Consider the following 17,042-nt stretch of genomic DNA (forward strand, 5'->3'; position numbering starts at 1 on the left):
TGGGTTAAAAATTAGTATCCTTGGCTGGTGCGGTGGCTCATGCCTATAATCCCAGCATTCTGGGAGGTAGAAGTGGGTGGATCACCTGAGGTCAGGAGTTCAAGGTCAGCCTGGCCAACACAGTAGAACCCCGTCTGTACTAAAAAATATAAAAATTAGTTGAGCATGGTGGTTTGCACCTGTAGTCCCAGCTACTTGGAAGGCTGAGACAGGACAGTCGCTTGAACCTAGGAGGTGGATGTTGCAGTGAACCAAGATTGTACCACTGCACTCCAGCCTGGGCAACAGAGCAAGACTCTATCTCAAAAAAAAATTAGTATCCCTCAGCAGTTCAAGAAATGGAGATTAATAATAGTTTATATCTTCTTCTTATCAGGGTCATTTGTATGGTCTGAGATAAATAATATTCTCTTTTGTCTCTTCTTTTGTCTCTAGCTGCTTCATTCAGTTGCTACCTAGGTGATGTAGTTGGAAGCTACTTAAAGAATAGGATGGAAGACTTTATACTTAATCAAATTACTTTCCTCCTAATAACAGGAATTGCTGCTTTACAGAAAGTGCTGCTCCCTGGAATCAGGCAACATTGTGCCTCTGCTAAATCTAGGTGTGATAGGTATAGGGAATAGGAACTGTGGTGTGACGTGTTAGGTTGAAGGAAGGATCCCTATGCAGTTTTGAAAAAATGGAACTCTGAAAGATTAGCCCTGGGTTGGCCAGGCGCGGCTCACGCCTGTAATCCCAACACTTTGGGAGGCTGAGGTGGGCCGATCACAAGGTCAGGAGTTTGAGACCAGCCTGGCCAACATGGTGAAACCCCATCGCTACTAAAAATACAAAAATTAGCCGGGCGCTAGTAATCCCAACTACTCAGGAGGCTGAGGCAGGAGAAATCACGTGAAACCAGAAGGTGGAGGTTGCAGTGAGCCGACATTGTGCCACTACACTCCAGCTTCGGCAACAAGAGCTAAACTCTGTCTCAAAAAAAAAAAAAAATGGTTAGCCCTGGGTAAAGTGCCATATGGGGAATTTGGGCAGTCAGAGAGCACATCGGTCCTAAATGGAATAGGGGGCATGGTATCAAAGTCAGTAACAGATAAATCTCTTAAAACAATGCTGAGCAAGAGAAAACAGACACTTCAAGTACATCCTGTTTGATTGATTTATACAAAGGTTAAAAATGGGCAAAACCCAGCTGGGTGCAGTGGCTCACACCTGTAATCCCAACACTTTGGGAGGCTGAGGCAGGTGGATCATGAGGTCAGGCGTTCAAGACCAGCCTGACCAAGACGGTGAAACCCCATCTCTACTAAAAATACAAAAACTAGCCAGGTGTGGTGGCAGGCGCCTGTAAATCCCAGCTAATCAGGAGACTGAGACAAGAGAATCACTTTAACCTGGGCGGCAGAGGTTGTAGTGAGCTGTGCACTCCAGCCTGGGTGACAGAGTGAGACTTCGTCTCAAAAAAACACAAAAAGAAAAACAAATGGGCAAAACCCATCTGTAGGATTAGAAGTCAGGATATAGTTATCCTTGTGGAAGGGAATGGGTAGTTACTGGAAGGAGAGCATAAAGCGGGGCTCTTGGGATGCTGGTGATACTGTTTGTTGATCTGGTTGTTGGGTACCTTTGTATGTTATGTTTGTGAATATTAATTGAGCTGCACACTTACATCCTGTGTAATTTTCTATATGCATGTTATACTTTAATATTATGTTAGAAAAGAAAATGTTTGTAGTAGGTCAGTTCTGCATATATGGAGATCATGTCTAATTGCCTATAGTTGGGAATTGGATAAATAAGAACTGGTTAAATTGTATTATGTTCCCCATACTCCTGGAGAACATCGTATCACTATTTTTTTTTTCTTTCTTTTTTGAGACAAGGTTTCACTCTGTTGCCCAGGCCAAAGTGCAGGGGTGATATCACGGCTTACTGAAGCCTCAACCTCCTGGGCTCAAGTGATCCTCCCACCTCAGCCTCCTGAGTAGCTGGGACTACAGGTGTGCATCACCATGCCTGGCTAATTTTTGTATTTTTTGTAGAGACGGGGTCCTGCTGTGTTCCCCAGGCTTGTCTTTAACTCCTGGGCTCAGTTGATCCACTTGCCTTGGCCTTTCAAAGTGCTGGGATTACTGGCGTGAGCTACCACAGCTGGCCCTATATTGCTGTTTTTGAGAATGAATAATTCTATATGTACTAATATGGAGCTGTTATTAAATGAATAAATAAATTTTCAGATTATATATTCCATTTATAGAAAAATGAAACACTATGTACATATGCTCATATATACATAGAAAATACCTGGAGGGACACACACTAAATAATGAACAGTAATTAACCTTGAGGATTGGTTTATGAGTAGTGTGACTAACTGGAGAACATGAACTTTTACATGATATTCTTTTATACCACTCCTTTTTTTTTTTTTTTTTTTTTTTTTGCTGTAAGCATGGATTACTCTTATAACAAAACTATTTTAAAAAGTAAATTGCAACTGCTATTTTAAAAAGGCAAGTAGATTGGGAGAAGTAATGTTGTTATCCAGGTAAAATCTCCAAAGTGTTATTAAAAGGAGAAAAGGAATTGTAGGAGAAATTAGAGCCTCCCAAGAGGAGTTAAGAAGAGTTCATATAGTTCTACCTTACTTCACCCCAGAGGATGAGGCAGATTTTAATGAGCTTCTGAAAACAAAGTGATTGTAGACACTTAATGTAAAGTATAACTGAATTGCCTCTCTAATTCTTTCAGTTGATCCAGAGTACCAGAAGGAAGCAGAACAGAGACATCGAGAATTGGCAACTAAAGCTGGAGGATTTAATGACTTTGCAACTTTAGCTGTCATCTTTGAACAATGCAAATCAAGGTATGTAAGGTAGTCCTTTGTATAGAAGATGTCAATTTGATGTATAGTTCCAATATGTACTTATTATGTGGCTCGTGACAGTAAGGTTCAATGAAGATGATATTGACCTCAAGGTATTTTGAATTTCAGTGACCTCAAGGTATTTTGAATTTCAGTGAAATTATCTGTGTCAGATGACTGTTGCTTAGTAGGCATTTGGTATATGATATTGATTCTCTTCTTTTCTCCTCAAACCTTTCCTGAAAATGACCTTATAGAATTTTGCTTCTATGTAGGTGGCCTAGATTAAAAAATGATTGGATATTTGTTAATGCATATATATATATATATATAAGTAAAGAAATCCATTCACAAATTATTTTTTAATGTAGTCATTAATTTAATTGTTTTTTTCAAATTTCCTAAAATACTTCTTTAGTACTTGGACAGGTCTCCTAAAGGAACTGATGGTTGGTTATGAGTTTATACTTTTGTAATAGAAATGAGAATGTTAGATTGTCTTTTACTTAGAGAAGATATTTTAAAGATGCGAGTTTTTTGTTTTGCAGTGGAGCTCCAGCTTCATGGTGCCAAAAACACTGGATTCACTGGAGGTGCTTATTTTCTGCATTTCGTGTGGAAGCCCAACTTCGAGAACTAATCAGGAAGCTTAAACAGGTGATCGCCATAATGGTTTTTTTTCTTAAGTAGCATTTTGGACCTATATATTCAGGACCTAAAATTCAGTAGCATTTTGGACCTATATATTTTGGACCTAAAATTCAGGCATACTGAATTTTCAGTGATATACATTACCACCCTTTCTTCACTACCAACCTTTCTTTCTATTTGTTTCTGTGTATAGCCATCTCCCTGATCCCATGAAAGATTCCTAGTAGTAATAAAAGAATTGTATCTGCAGAATTGAAGATATTTAAAAATTGCTTTCCTGATACATAATTGATGTGCAATAACCAACACATATTTAAGGTTTACACTTTGATGAGTTTTGACATTTGCATAAAACAACTATCAAGATAATGGAATATATCCAACTTCTCCACCAGTTTTCTCATTTCCTTTTTGTTTTTTGAGTTGGAGTCTCACTGTGACCCCCAAGCTGCAATGTGGTGGCCCAATCTCAACTAACTGCAACTTCTGCCTCCCAGGTTCAAGCGATTCTCCTGCCTCAGCCTCCCAAGTAGCTAGGATTACAGGCTTGCAGCACCACATCCAGCTAATTTTTGTATTTTTAGTAAAGATGGGGTTTCACCATGTTGGCCAGGCTGGTCTCAAACTCCTGACCTCAAATGATTCACCCACCTCGGCCTTCCAAAGTGCTGGGATTACAGGCATGAGCCACTGTGCCTGGCATCATTCCCTTTTATAATCCATTTGTCTCACTTCCCAGAACCTCCCCCACTTACCCAGGTAACCACTGATCTGCTTTCCGTCATTATACAGTAAGTCCTCACTTAACGTCATCAGTAGGATCTAGGAAACTGTGACTTTAAAAACAATGAAATACAGCAGACCCTAGAAAAATGTTTTTGTTTTGTTTTGGTTTGGTTTTTTTTGTAAAAACAAACCTGATTTCAGAAAAATGTTGTTTTATTCACTGTTGTTTTAACATTGATGAGAAAAAAAATTACTTTAAAAATTTTGCTTAACGTTGCAGTTTCTAAGAACTTACTATTGATATTGAGTACTTGACTCCAGCCTGGGTGACAGCGTAAGACCCTGACTCAAAACAAAACCAAAAAACCTACCCATTCTTTTCTTTCTCCAGCCTCTGGAAACCACTGTTATACTTCCTTTGTTTCATTATGAATGTTTTCTATTTGCCTTATCTTCAAGTCCATTAATCTTTTCTCCTGCAATGTTTAATCTGCCATGAATCCCATCTAGTATATTTATCATCTTAGGTGTTGTATTTTCATCTCTAGATGTTGGATTTCAGTCTTTAAATTTTTATATTTTACTTTTCAGTTCTCTCCTTTTTGAACATACATAATCCAGCTATACAAATAATTATATAATGGAATATAATTAAATCTGTGTCAGTTCTAGGTTGATTTTAATTTATTGATGTCCTCATTTATGGATTGTATTTTTTTGCTTTTTTACATCATACCTGATAATTTTTCACTGGATGCTAAACATTGTGAATGTCACCTTGTTGGGGGCTGGATATTTTTGTGTTTTAGTTACTTGGAAATGTTTTGATCTTTTTGGGTCTTGCTTGCATCATTTGGTAGGTGGGATCAGAGCAGCACTCAGTGTAGGGCCAGTTATTCCCCTCTATTGAGGCAAGACACATCTGAGTACTCTTCCGAAAATCAAATGAATTATTGTAGTGTAGTATTCTCATGTGGCTTATAAGAACAGGTGCCATTACTAGCCCTGTGAAAACATCCTTTTAAGAGGTTCTTTTCTCGAGCTGGTAGTTTCCTCAGATTCATGTGCTAATCAGTACTCCACAGAACACTTGAGGAGGACCCTTTGCATCTCTCTGGAGTTGTGTCTTTACGCAGTTCTCTTCTTTCCTGAACTCTTGTTCTGTGAATTCTAGCCACCTTGGTCTTCCTGGACTCCCAGCTTTGTCTCCCTAACCCAGAGAGTTCTCTGGATTCCATTTGAGTTTTACTTCCCTGTACCTTGGTCTGCAGTCTTTCTCAAGGCTGAGTTGGGGCAGTTGTTGGCCGTACTGCGTTTATTTCCTGTCTCTGGAGTCACTGCCCTTTATTACCAGATATTACAGTGTTTTGGAAATCATTATTTCATATATTTTGTCCATTTTTTTTGTTTTCAGGTAGAAGGGTAAATCTGGTCCCTTTTACTCTATGTTTGGCAGAAACAGAGGTCTTTAGAAATGTGGATTTTTCAAAATAAAAGATGATTTCAAATTGTGCTGTGAGATTTACCACTCTATATATATTCTTTTTACAGCAAAGTGATTTCCCAAGAGAGACCTTTGAAGGCCCTAAACATGAAGTACTACGAAGATGTCTCTGTGCAGGCTATTTCAAAAATGTAGCTCGAAGGTAAGCAATAAGAACTTGAGAGATGGATCAAGATATATACTGTATTTGACTAACTACAATATTGGACTATTTAATAATAAACATTGAAGATTTGATTTAAGCTCTTTGATGATTATTACATCAATTACAATGACCAGGGAGAGCTGCAGTGGCTCAGAGTGTGGTATTAGAGCTCAAGCAGGATAGGAGGTGTGTTTTTAGAGTGGCTGTTCAGCATGGGTTATCTTCACTTAAGGCAAGTAACGAGTTTTCTTGCAGAGGGGTGGCCCTGTGTATAGTGTGAAAGCCAGGTAGGTTGAGCATGGCATCCCTGAGAAAAGGTAGCTTGGCATAGAGTGTTAGGGCTTGAGCAAGGTGGGGAGGGGTTATTTCGTTTGGGGTATCAGTCTGAGTGTAGTGAGGAAGGCATTTTTTTTTTTTTTTGAGACGGAGTTTCGCTCTTGTTGCCCAGGCTGGAAACCTCCACCTTCCGGGTTCAAGCCATTTTCCTGCCTCAGCCTCCCCAGTAGCTGGGATTACAGGCATACGCCACCACGCCCAGCTGATTTTTATTTTTAATAGAGATGAGGTTTCTCCATGTTGGTCAGGCTGGTCTTGAACTCCCGGACTCAAGTGATCCACCCGACTCAGCCTCCCAAAGTGCTGGGATTACAGGCACAAGCCACCGCACCCAGCTGGAAGGCATCTTTATAGAGAAAGGGATAACATTGGTGGTGATGGAGATTCATTATATACAGAGGAATTGGTCACATAACTATGAGTGATAATGGTAAAGGGAATTAAAAATACTGAAAGTGAGAAAATGAGAATGATCTCTGTGCTGCTGGATTGAAATTTCAGTATATCATTATAAAGTTAGGGGTTTCAATTTAGATGGATGCATGGGCAGACACTGGAATAAAAATAGATGTTAGTGTGTATATATGTAATGCATTTATATGTATATATGTGCTATCTCTGAGAGGGACTGAAACAGCAACTCCCAGTCCCTCTATTCACTGCAGTAACAATGAGTAGACATAGTGCCCAGATCTTGACTTGGGACATCCATCTGCCACTTAAAGAAATCAGGGCTCTTTGGAGAAGTGGGGCTGGGAAAGTGAAAGATGAGCCCAGAACATCTTATTTTGCCAGCAAGCAAAGAAGTGATTAACAAAGGTTGAGTCCATGTCAGAAGAACATAGGAGCCAGCATGAAGAGGCCCCAACTGATCAAATATGAGACACTTTAAGCGTCAAAATAAGTAATGATAGTAGTAGATTATTATGTACTTAATAAAATGTGAAATCATGTGTCTATCATGGTTAATAAATGAGTAAATTAAAAGTTTAATGAGAAATGGAATTGTTTACAAGTACCTCTCCATAAAATTTTTGTTAATTACAAAAGCAAAAAGTAACTTTACAGTGGAGAATCCTGGCATATGCTACCAAAATCAAGCATCAAAGTGAACATAATGAAATAAATCGAAATCATGTTCTTCCTGATAGGATACAATGAGAAAAACACAGCATTATGTCTGTGAGGGACATACCACACAGTAACTAGCCTTGACATCTTTAAAGGTGCCAAGATCATGAAAGTCAAAGACTAAGGAAGTATTCCAGAATGAAGGAGACCAAAGGAACATGAAAAGAAAAAGGCAGTGTATGATTCTGAATTACATCCTTTTGCTATAAAGGATATTATTAAGACATTTGGTGAAATGACAGTGGGGTCTAACGATAAGATGTTAGTAATGTATCTGTGTTAATTTCCTGGTTTTGATGGTTATCGTCATGTTGGAAAATGTTCTTGACTTTTGACTGTAGGAAGTGCACACTCAAGTATTTGGGGATAAGGGAACATTAGGTTGGCAGCTTACTCTCAAATGATTCAGATAAAAAAGACTTTTTTACTTGCAACTTTTCTGTAAATTTAGATTGTTTTACACTTTTAAAAATATGATATGTCTTGGTTATCCGCTGTGTACCAAATTGGGCAGGTACTGAAGATAGAAAAGTAGAGTAACATGAGTCCTTACATCATTCTTGATGATACCTGAATCTAATGGAGGATACAGATATGTAAGTGAATAATTGCAATGCAGTTTGATGTTGGTTATACTACGAATATATACAAAGTACTATAGGAAATTATGACAAATGAACTAGGGTTATTATTTTGACAAGTTTTTTGGAATGACATTTAGGTAGGGAAATGTGGAAGAAAATATGTTAAGGGCATGAATTGGAAAAATGATAGATGAACTAATTGTCAAGTTTTAGAATAGTGAAAAATCAAGGTCCAGGTGGAAGATGGCGGGAGCTGTTGCGTCTCAGCTTTCTCAGCTGCTGGGGCGGCCTATGTAGAGTGCTGCCCATAGCGGAGAAGGTTCAGCTCGCATGTGGAAGGTCCTCACCTTCTTCGTCGGGCTCCCCGTGGTGGGAGTCAGCATGCTGAATGTGTGCCTGAAGTTGCAAAAAGAGCACGAGAGACCCGAGTTCATTGCCTACCCTCCTCATCTCTGCATCAGGACCAAGCCGTTTCCCTGGGGAGATGGTAGCCAAACCCTAGTCCATAACTTTCATGTGAATCCACTTCCAGTTGGCTACGAAGATGAATAAAGAGAATCTGGACCACTACCTGGGCACCAGGGACCACAGCACTGGTTTGGACCATTACTCTGCACATGGACCAGAAAAAGTATATGGGACCTTAAGCTCACCTTCTTTACCTGTATCAAATGATGACTGGTATACTGCTCTTCCATTCCTTTGCTTGTGGCAGGAGATGGCTTAAATAAATAACTTAAACTTTAAAAAAAAAAAAAAAAAAAGAATAGTGAAAAATCACCTATCCCTTTAAAAAGAGATGCAGTGTAATATAACATAAAGAAACCATATGTAAGTCAGAAGAACCATTTAGGACTTGGTTTTACCATGCATTAGCTCTGTGATCTTGAAAAGTCTAGCTAATTTATTTGAGTTTCAGTTTTGACCTTTTAATAAAATTCCTGGCTCTCAAAGCTCATAGGTTATTGTTAATATTACTGCTGATTGCTTATACCTGATTGTAGTGACTTACACCTAATTGTAGTTACTGTTTAACTTGAATAATTAATTTAAGATGAATTGGTAGAGAGGTTGTAGTAACAATTGAATAAATGTAAACCTCTGCTTATAATGCTCTTTGTAGTAGAACATACTGCAGTTGTTCATTGCTGAACTTAATGCTCTATTTACTTCATTCTTTTACTGTTCTAGTCTTTATCATTTTATTTTTCTGTTTACAGATCTGTTGGGAGAACGTTTTGCACAATGGATGGACGTGGAAGCCCAGTTCACATTCATCCTTCCTCAGCAGTAAGTGCTTTATTTTTAATAAAGGGAAGAAATTTGTAAAGGTGTAGAAATAAGTAATATATAAATGTCTTATACTTTTCACTTTGGGGTTAAATTTGCATATATCTATATTACATAGATCTATAAGGGTATTGGTTGGCCTATGTCTCTTGTTTGAAGAAGACAGGAATTAATTGAGAAGGGTTTGGACTATTTGGTTGGTCTAATGTGAAATAGGGCAGGTTATTGAGTTTATCATCCTTAAAAGAAATGTTTTATAGCTTCATGAACAGGAAACCAAACTTGAATGGATCATTTTTCATGAGGTATTGGTTACCACCAAAGTCTACGCAAGAATTGTATGCCCAATCCGTTATGAATGGGTAAGAGACTTGTTACCCAAGTTGCATGAATTTAATGCACATGATTTGAGCAGTGTGGCCCGACGTGAAGTGAGAGAAGATGCAAGAAGGAGATGGACAAATAAGGAAAATGTAAAGCAGCTAAAGGGTGAGTAAATCGTTTGTTCTACTCTTAACCATTATGCCGTAGTGCTTTACTATTTTTCTTTATAAAAATGTTGTGACCGACCTGGGCAATATGGGGAGACCCCATCTCTTAAAAAAAAAAAAAAATTAACCAGGCATGTTGGTGTGCACCTGTAGTCCAAGTGACTTGGGTGGGAGGCTGAAGCAGGAGGATCACTTGAACCAGGGAGTTTGAGGTTGCATTAAACTGTGATTTCACAAGTGTACTCCTGCCTGGGGAGATGCTGTCTCTTAAAAAAAAAAAAAAAAAAAAACATAGAATTTGTGATTTATGCATTATTAACTCGGAATCCCCTTTGTTTCCAAGGGACTTTTTCTACAAAATATTAGGACCCTGGTTGGGAGGCATAATAGTTGTGGTACGGAAATAGGACAGAAAGTTTAATTATCAGCTCACATACACAAAACGCTTTTAAGTAAAGCTTTTTGAGGCTGAATGATGAAGCATATCGTATTTTTTTTTATTTGACATCACTGGAAAATAGAATGGTGAAGAGTTTTGCCCAAGAAATCATAGAAAAGTCTTTAGAAATGTTAGCCGCTAGGTATTTTATTACAGTGTTACATCTCCGTGCCACGTGCCTGAATTAGGGTCAGTTTTTCTGACACATTGGCCTTGGTGCTCTTAATTTTGTAACCATAGACTACATTGCTTTTGAAAGGGCAAAATTTATTTTTCTCTTTATTCTTTTTACTTTGTTAATGTTGAAAAATCAGGGCTTCTCTTTCTCTTAACACTTCCAGTACTGAATCTCAAAGCTAAGTTTTATTGGATTAATTTGTAATGTTTTCAGATGGAATATCAAAAGACGTCCTAAAGAAAATGCAAAGAAGAAATGATGACAAATCCATATCTGATGCACGAGCTCGTTTCCTTGAGAGAAAGCAGCAGAGGACCCAGGACCACAGTGATACACGGAAAGAAACAGGCTAAGGTGGTGAACCCTCCAATTCAGGAAGTAGGAAAAGCAGCCAGGAAATGTGCTTCTATTTTGCCAGTTATTTCAGACAGCACTACCAAGAGGATGTGGTCAGCACTTGTTATTGGCATATGAACTAAAAGCAAATCAAAGTTCATAAATCAAAGCTCATCAGTTCCCATAAATGCAATTGTCAAAGGAAAGATTGCGTTGCCATAGTCATAAGCAATGATACATGAAACCAATGAAAGACAGTACATGTAATATTTTCCTCAGTGCAATTTTGCTGGCCTTAACTGGTATCAAACGCTGTCATTGAGATGTTTTCAAAGAACATTGAGTTGTATTTAATCAGCGTGTACTCCATTTGCATTGAAGCATTAAAAATTATTTTCCTTAAATCTCTTTAAGGCCTTCTTGTCGCTATTAGAATAGTGCTTTATCAGGTATGTGACCATTTCTTTCAGAAGGCTGAACATAAGAGGTTTCTACTCAGCAATACTTAAATGTCTAACTGTTTAATTGCTACAGAGCTTTATAGATATTTAGAGAAAAGACTTAATCAATTAGTAAATAAAATTGCCTATGGCAGGATTCTTTCTTGAATTAATATAAATCCTTAAATTGATTTTTCTGGGATTATACAAATTCCTTTTTATATAAAAGTATATTGTTTAAAACAGTAGCTATAGCCGTTAACCAAAGGACAGATGATATATATATATACATATATATATATGAGTTCTTTTTTAGCCATACCTATGTACTTATATCAGCACCATGTATGTAGGCGTGATAGTGCTTTCAAACAGCCCCTCCACCTGGCCTACTCTGTTACTTCCAGCTGCTTGGGTAGGGCCATTTAACTTCCATTATGCCAGATTTGAGATGGGATTTTTCAAAGCAGGCAACACTATTTCATCGTGTTTCAAATTGGAACCTTGAGGCTAGTTAGTATCACACTCAGGCCACACTCAGCACTTGCCCACTCTTGTTTACTGCCTTGTATTCTAGTTATTTGTGTATTTGTCTCCCTCACTAGATTATACGCTCCTTGTGGGCAGGGACTATGTCTCTTTTCATCTTTGTATCTTTCATGCATCTGGCATAGTGCTTTGCCCACAGTAGTCACTCAATGTTTGTTAAATAAAGCTATTAGTGTCATTAAAATTCAAAAAGACAGTATAATGTGTGTTTTTAGATATTTTGTGTAAAAGTTAAGAATCTAAATTTTTTATAGGTAACTAATTATTTCCTTTGGAATCTAGTTTTATGTTCAATAATAGAAATTTGAAATGTTTATCAAAAATCATGCAAATTCATGTATTTGTCCCTAAAATAAGGTGAGTGATAGTTTCTCCGAACCTTTCCAGTGTTCTAATTTGTTAATTTTTATCTGTAGTGCTCTAGACACTGTTATTAACACGTATTAATCATTTAGTTCTGTCCGTTTCTCTTCTCAGGTGTATTATATAAGGGCATTTCCTTAGATGTGATGGGAGTGTGTGTGGATTCTTGGCATGAAAGCTCTTCTAGTTTAGTAAATATTAAGCACACATTCTGAATCTGCATCTCAAACTCAAATTATATCAGTTTCAGTAATGTCCTTTATGGCATTTTTCTCTAGTTCAAGATTTAGTCTGGGATCATGTATTTCGTCTCTTTTAATCTGGAAAAAGTCCTCAGTCCTTGTCTTTCACACATTAACATTTTTAAATAATATAGGCAAGTTACTTTATAGAATGTTCTCAATTTGGATTTCTCCAGTGTTTCTTCATGGCTATGCATTTTTAACTGGAATACTGCTTAAGGAATAGTGTCTTTCAGGATATCGCATCTGGAGGTACATGACATTTGCCCCTTACTGATGGTATTAACTTTGATTACTTATTAGGGTGCTTTTTAAATGATGTCAGTGTAGTTATCCTTATAATTCATAAATAATTTGAGGGAGAGATACTTTGACATTATATAAAATATTTTGTTCCTTATAGAATATGACATTTTGGATTTATCATCAATTGATTATTCTTGCCTGAATCCATTTTATTCTTATGGCTGCAAAATGGTGATTTTTTTTCTAATTCTTTTCTTTATTTATTGGTATTATATTGTAAGGAAGAATTTTCCTTGAAGGATGAATGTCTGATAAACGAATGGGTGCTAAGAAGAGCATGGATCAAGACAGATAATTACTTATAGAAACCCCAGGGGGTGTTTGAGATGGTGGCAAACAGTTGAATTTACTTGGTGGATAGAATATATATAGCAGAGTAGCTGGCTGAAAATGTTGAGGTCAGATTATAGAAAGCTTTGAAAACCAATCTGTGGAATTTTGAATAATTTTATAGATTTATTAGAAGGGAAGGACATCATTACAGTTTTGGGATAATTGTGACTGATACTGATAAGAAGTTTCTGTTTTTTGGTTTGCATTGAGAAGACTGTGAGAGTAATAGTATCAAGGGAATGCTGGAATTAGTTAAGGCAAGAACGTGGAAGCAGCCTTGGAGGAAAGGTGGTTTTTATGGAGGAGTTTGTTCTTGAAAGAATGTGAATATAGCTGGGCACGGTGGCTCACGCCTATAATCCCAGCACTTTGGGAGGCCGAGATGGGTGGATCACAAGGTCAAGAGATCGAGACCATCTTGGTCAACATGATGAAACCCCGTCTCTACTAAAAATACAAAAATTAGCTGGGCATGGTGGCACACGCCTGTAGTCCTAGCTACTCGGGAGGCTGAGGCAGGAGAATTGCTTGAACCCAGGAGACAGAGGTTGCGGTGAGCCAAGATCGCGCCATTGCACTCCAGCCTGGGTAACAAGAGCAAAACTCCGTCTCAAAAGAAAAAAAAAAAAAGAATGTGAATACACCTTCAAGTTACTAAATGAAACAAAACAGAATCAAAGACAAATGTTATAATAGAAAAATGGGCAAAGGACATGGTCAGTCCTTTTATAAAAGGGGGAACAGGAAGGAAGGGTCAATAAATAAGACAATGAACCTAACTTGTAATTAGGGAGATGCCATTAATTTACATCATATTAGCAATAATTAATACTTCTCAAAAGTGTTGGTGATGAAGAATAAATTGTTCTTGTTTAATTTATTTATTTATTTTTCATACAGCTCTGTTGCCCAGTCGAGTACAGCATGATCATGGCTCACTACTTCATTGACCTCCTAGGCTCAAGCAATCCTCCCACCTTAGCCACCTGAGTAGCTGAGAGTACAGGTGTGTGCCGACACACCCGGCTAATTGTTTTAAAATTCATCATCGCTTCTTGGCCTTTTGGCCAAGATCAAGTGTAAAATTCATTTGTTGTAGAGATGAGGTGTCACTATGTTGCTCAGGCTAGGTCTCCAACTCCTGGGCTCAAATGGCCTACCAAAATCCTGGGATTACAGACATGAGCCACCATGCCCAGCCAGGTCTTATGTTAGACAACATTTTGGCAATATCTAGTAAAGTTGAAGCTGTGTACAACCTGATACCTAGTAAGTCCACCTCTAGACTTAGGTGGTTTTGAACAGGGTATCACATCTGGAGGTACATGGCATTTGCCCCTTATTGGTGATACTAATTTTGATTACTTAGGGTGGATCCAGTAAGTCCACATTTAGACTTAGGGGTTTCTGGGTTTCTCTAGACTAGGAACTCTCAGACTATATACAATATACTGTGCCTCATAAAATTGGACTCCTATAGATTTAACATTAATTGCTGATGATAAATACATAAAAAAGTTAAATACAGCATTCATTACAATGTGAAATACAACATTGTTTCTAATAGAAAAAAATCTGAAAACAGCACATATATATAGCTATCAGTAGGGAAAAGCATTAGTAAATTGTGATGTGTTCTTATTGTTGAATTTTACAGCAGTGAAAGTGATTTTTGAAGTTCCTGATGTATACTCCTATTTAGCAGGACAGATGAACCAGTTCATATTCCAACCAGCAATATATGAAAATACCAGTCTTACTACACCTCATACTACCTCAGTCTTCTAATTATTGACAAAAAGGTGCCTCATTATTATCTTAATTTACATATTTAGATTTTTAATACTTTTTCCATATGTTCAAACTGGAGGGAATAATAAAATTATCTGATTTGGGCCAGGCATGGTGGCTTATGCCTGTAATCCCAGCACTTTGGGAGGCCAAGGTGGACAGATCACTAGGTCACAAGAGATTGAGACCAGCCTGGCCAACATGGTGAAACCTCGTCTTTACTAAAAACAGAAAAATTAGCTGGGCGTGGTGACACACACCTGCAATTCCAGCTACTCGGGAGGCTGAGGCAGGAGAATTGCTTGAGCCCAGGAGGCAGAGGTTGCTGTGAGCCGAGATTGTGCCACTGCACTCCAGCCTGGCAACAGACTGTCTTAAAAAAAAATTATCTGATTTGAATTTGATAAGCCAGATAGTAAATATTTTAGGCTTTCTGGCCATATAATCTCTGTTGCAGTTACTCTGATGTTGTAGTATGAAAGCAACAGCAGACAGTACATGAATGAATATCACTGTGTTCCAATAAAACTATGGAGAATGAAATTCGAATTTCACATGTCAGGAAATACAGTCAGCCCCTGTTATGCAGGGGTTCGGTATCTGGGGTTCCACACCCACAGATTCAACCAACCACAGATTAAAAATATTCCAAAGAAAATCCAATAAAAATATACAATCATGAAAGATAATATAAAAAATAAAAGTATAATAACTTTATATTAGGTATTATAAGTAATCTAGATATGTAAAGTATACAGGATGATGTACATAGATGCAGATACTACCCATTTTATATGAGAAACTTGAGCATCAGCCAGATTTTGGTATCCTCAGGGGGAAGTTCTGGAACCAAATCCCAGCTGATACTGAGGGATGACTGTATTATTGTTTTGATTTCAGGATTTTTTTCTTTGAATTGGAGTCTTACTATTGCCCAGGCTGGTGTGCAGTGTCACAATGTCGGCTCACTGCAAACCTCCGCCTTCCAGGTTCAAGTGATTCTCCTGCCTCAGCTTCCTGAGTAGCTGGATTACAGGCATGTGCCACCACACTCAGCTAATTTTTTTATTTTTAGTAAAGACAGGGTTTCCCATGTTGGCCAGGATGATCTCAAAACTTCTGACCTCAAGTGATCCGCCTGCCTTGGTCTCCCAAAGTGCTGAGATTACAGGTGTGAGCCACTACACTCAGCCAATTTCAGTTCTTTACCACTTGTACTTGAGTCTAGAAAATATTGGGAATGTACTTTTTACATTCCCAATATAACTTAAATGATCATTTCATTTGCAAGAAAATGTCTTAATGAAATGTCTTATTTTTCTGGCTTTTACTTTTTCTTCGTAGTAGAGTTGATGGGACTGGGCATAATATCAAGGAATCAATAAATTTAAATAGTAATCTTTATTCTTCCAAAGATTTTTATTTTTTTTATTTTCATTTTTATTTTTATTTTTTTTGAGACGGAGTTTCGCTCTTGTTACCGAGGCTGGAGTGCAATGGCGAGATCTCGGCTCACCGCAACCTCCGCCTCCTGGGTTCAGGCAATTCTCCTGCCTCAGCCTCCCGAATAGCTGGGACTACAGGCGTGCGCCACCATGCCCAGCTAATTTTTTGTATGTTTAGTAGAGACGGGGTTTCACCATGTTGACCAGGATGGTCTCAATCTCTTGACCTCGTGATCCACCCGCCTCAGCCTCCCAAAGTGCTTGGGATTACAGGCGTGAGCCACTGCGCCCGGCTATCATTTACGTGTCTTTTTTTTTTTTTTTTTTTGAGACGGAGTTTCGCTCTTGTTACCCAGGCTGGAGTGCAATGGCGCGATCTCGGCTCACCACAACCTCCGCTTCCTGGGTTCAAGCAATTTTCCTGCCTCAGCCTCCCAAGTAGCTGGGACTACAGGCGCGCGCCACCATGCCCAGCTAATTTTTGTATTTTTAGTAGAGACGGGGTTTCATCATGTTGACCAGGACGGTCTCGATCTCTTGACCTCGTGATCCACCTGCCTCAGCCTCCCAAAGTGCTGGGATTATAGGCATGAGCCACCGCGCCCGGCTCTCCCAAAGATTTTTAAAGTAATCCTTATTACTTGTTAGCTATTCCTTTAAACTTAATATATGAATAATACAAAATTCCCTTGTGAAGCTGTTAAAATATTTTTATTTATTTTCTTTTTTTTCCTTTTTCTTTTTTTTTGAGACAGAGTTTCACTCTTATTACCCAGGCTGGAGTGCAATGGCACGATCTCGGCTCACGGCAACCTCCGCCTCCTGGGTTCAAGCAGTTCTGCTTAAGCCTCCCGAGCAGCTGGGACTACAGGCCGCGCCACCATGCCCAGCTAATT

At 38.4% G+C, this 17,042-nt stretch overlaps 1 protein-coding gene across 1 annotated transcript in view; it reads left to right on the forward strand.

Annotated features, from left to right (window-relative positions):
* The window catches only part of DHX40 (DEAH-box helicase 40), a 49,878-nt gene extending 38,016 nt beyond the window's left edge, over positions 1-11,862 (forward strand). Inside the window, exons 13-18 of the mRNA XM_012445415.2 lie at positions 2,752-2,866; positions 3,415-3,523; positions 5,795-5,889; positions 9,164-9,233; positions 9,494-9,722; positions 10,555-11,862. Of these exons, the coding sequence (XP_012300838.1) occupies positions 2,752-2,866; positions 3,415-3,523; positions 5,795-5,889; positions 9,164-9,233; positions 9,494-9,722; positions 10,555-10,694 (758 nt within the window). The 3' untranslated portion in view covers positions 10,695-11,862. The remainder of the gene's footprint in view (positions 1-2,751; positions 2,867-3,414; positions 3,524-5,794; positions 5,890-9,163; positions 9,234-9,493; positions 9,723-10,554) is intronic.
* Positions 11,863-17,042: the final 5,180 nt, after the last annotated feature.

This window comes from Aotus nancymaae, unplaced genomic scaffold (genome assembly GCF_030222135.1).
Source record: "Aotus nancymaae isolate 86718 unplaced genomic scaffold, 86718_ANA_hifiasm-v0.15.2.pri h1tg000018l, whole genome shotgun sequence".
Taxonomy (NCBI): Eukaryota; Metazoa; Chordata; class Mammalia; order Primates; family Aotidae; genus Aotus; species Aotus nancymaae.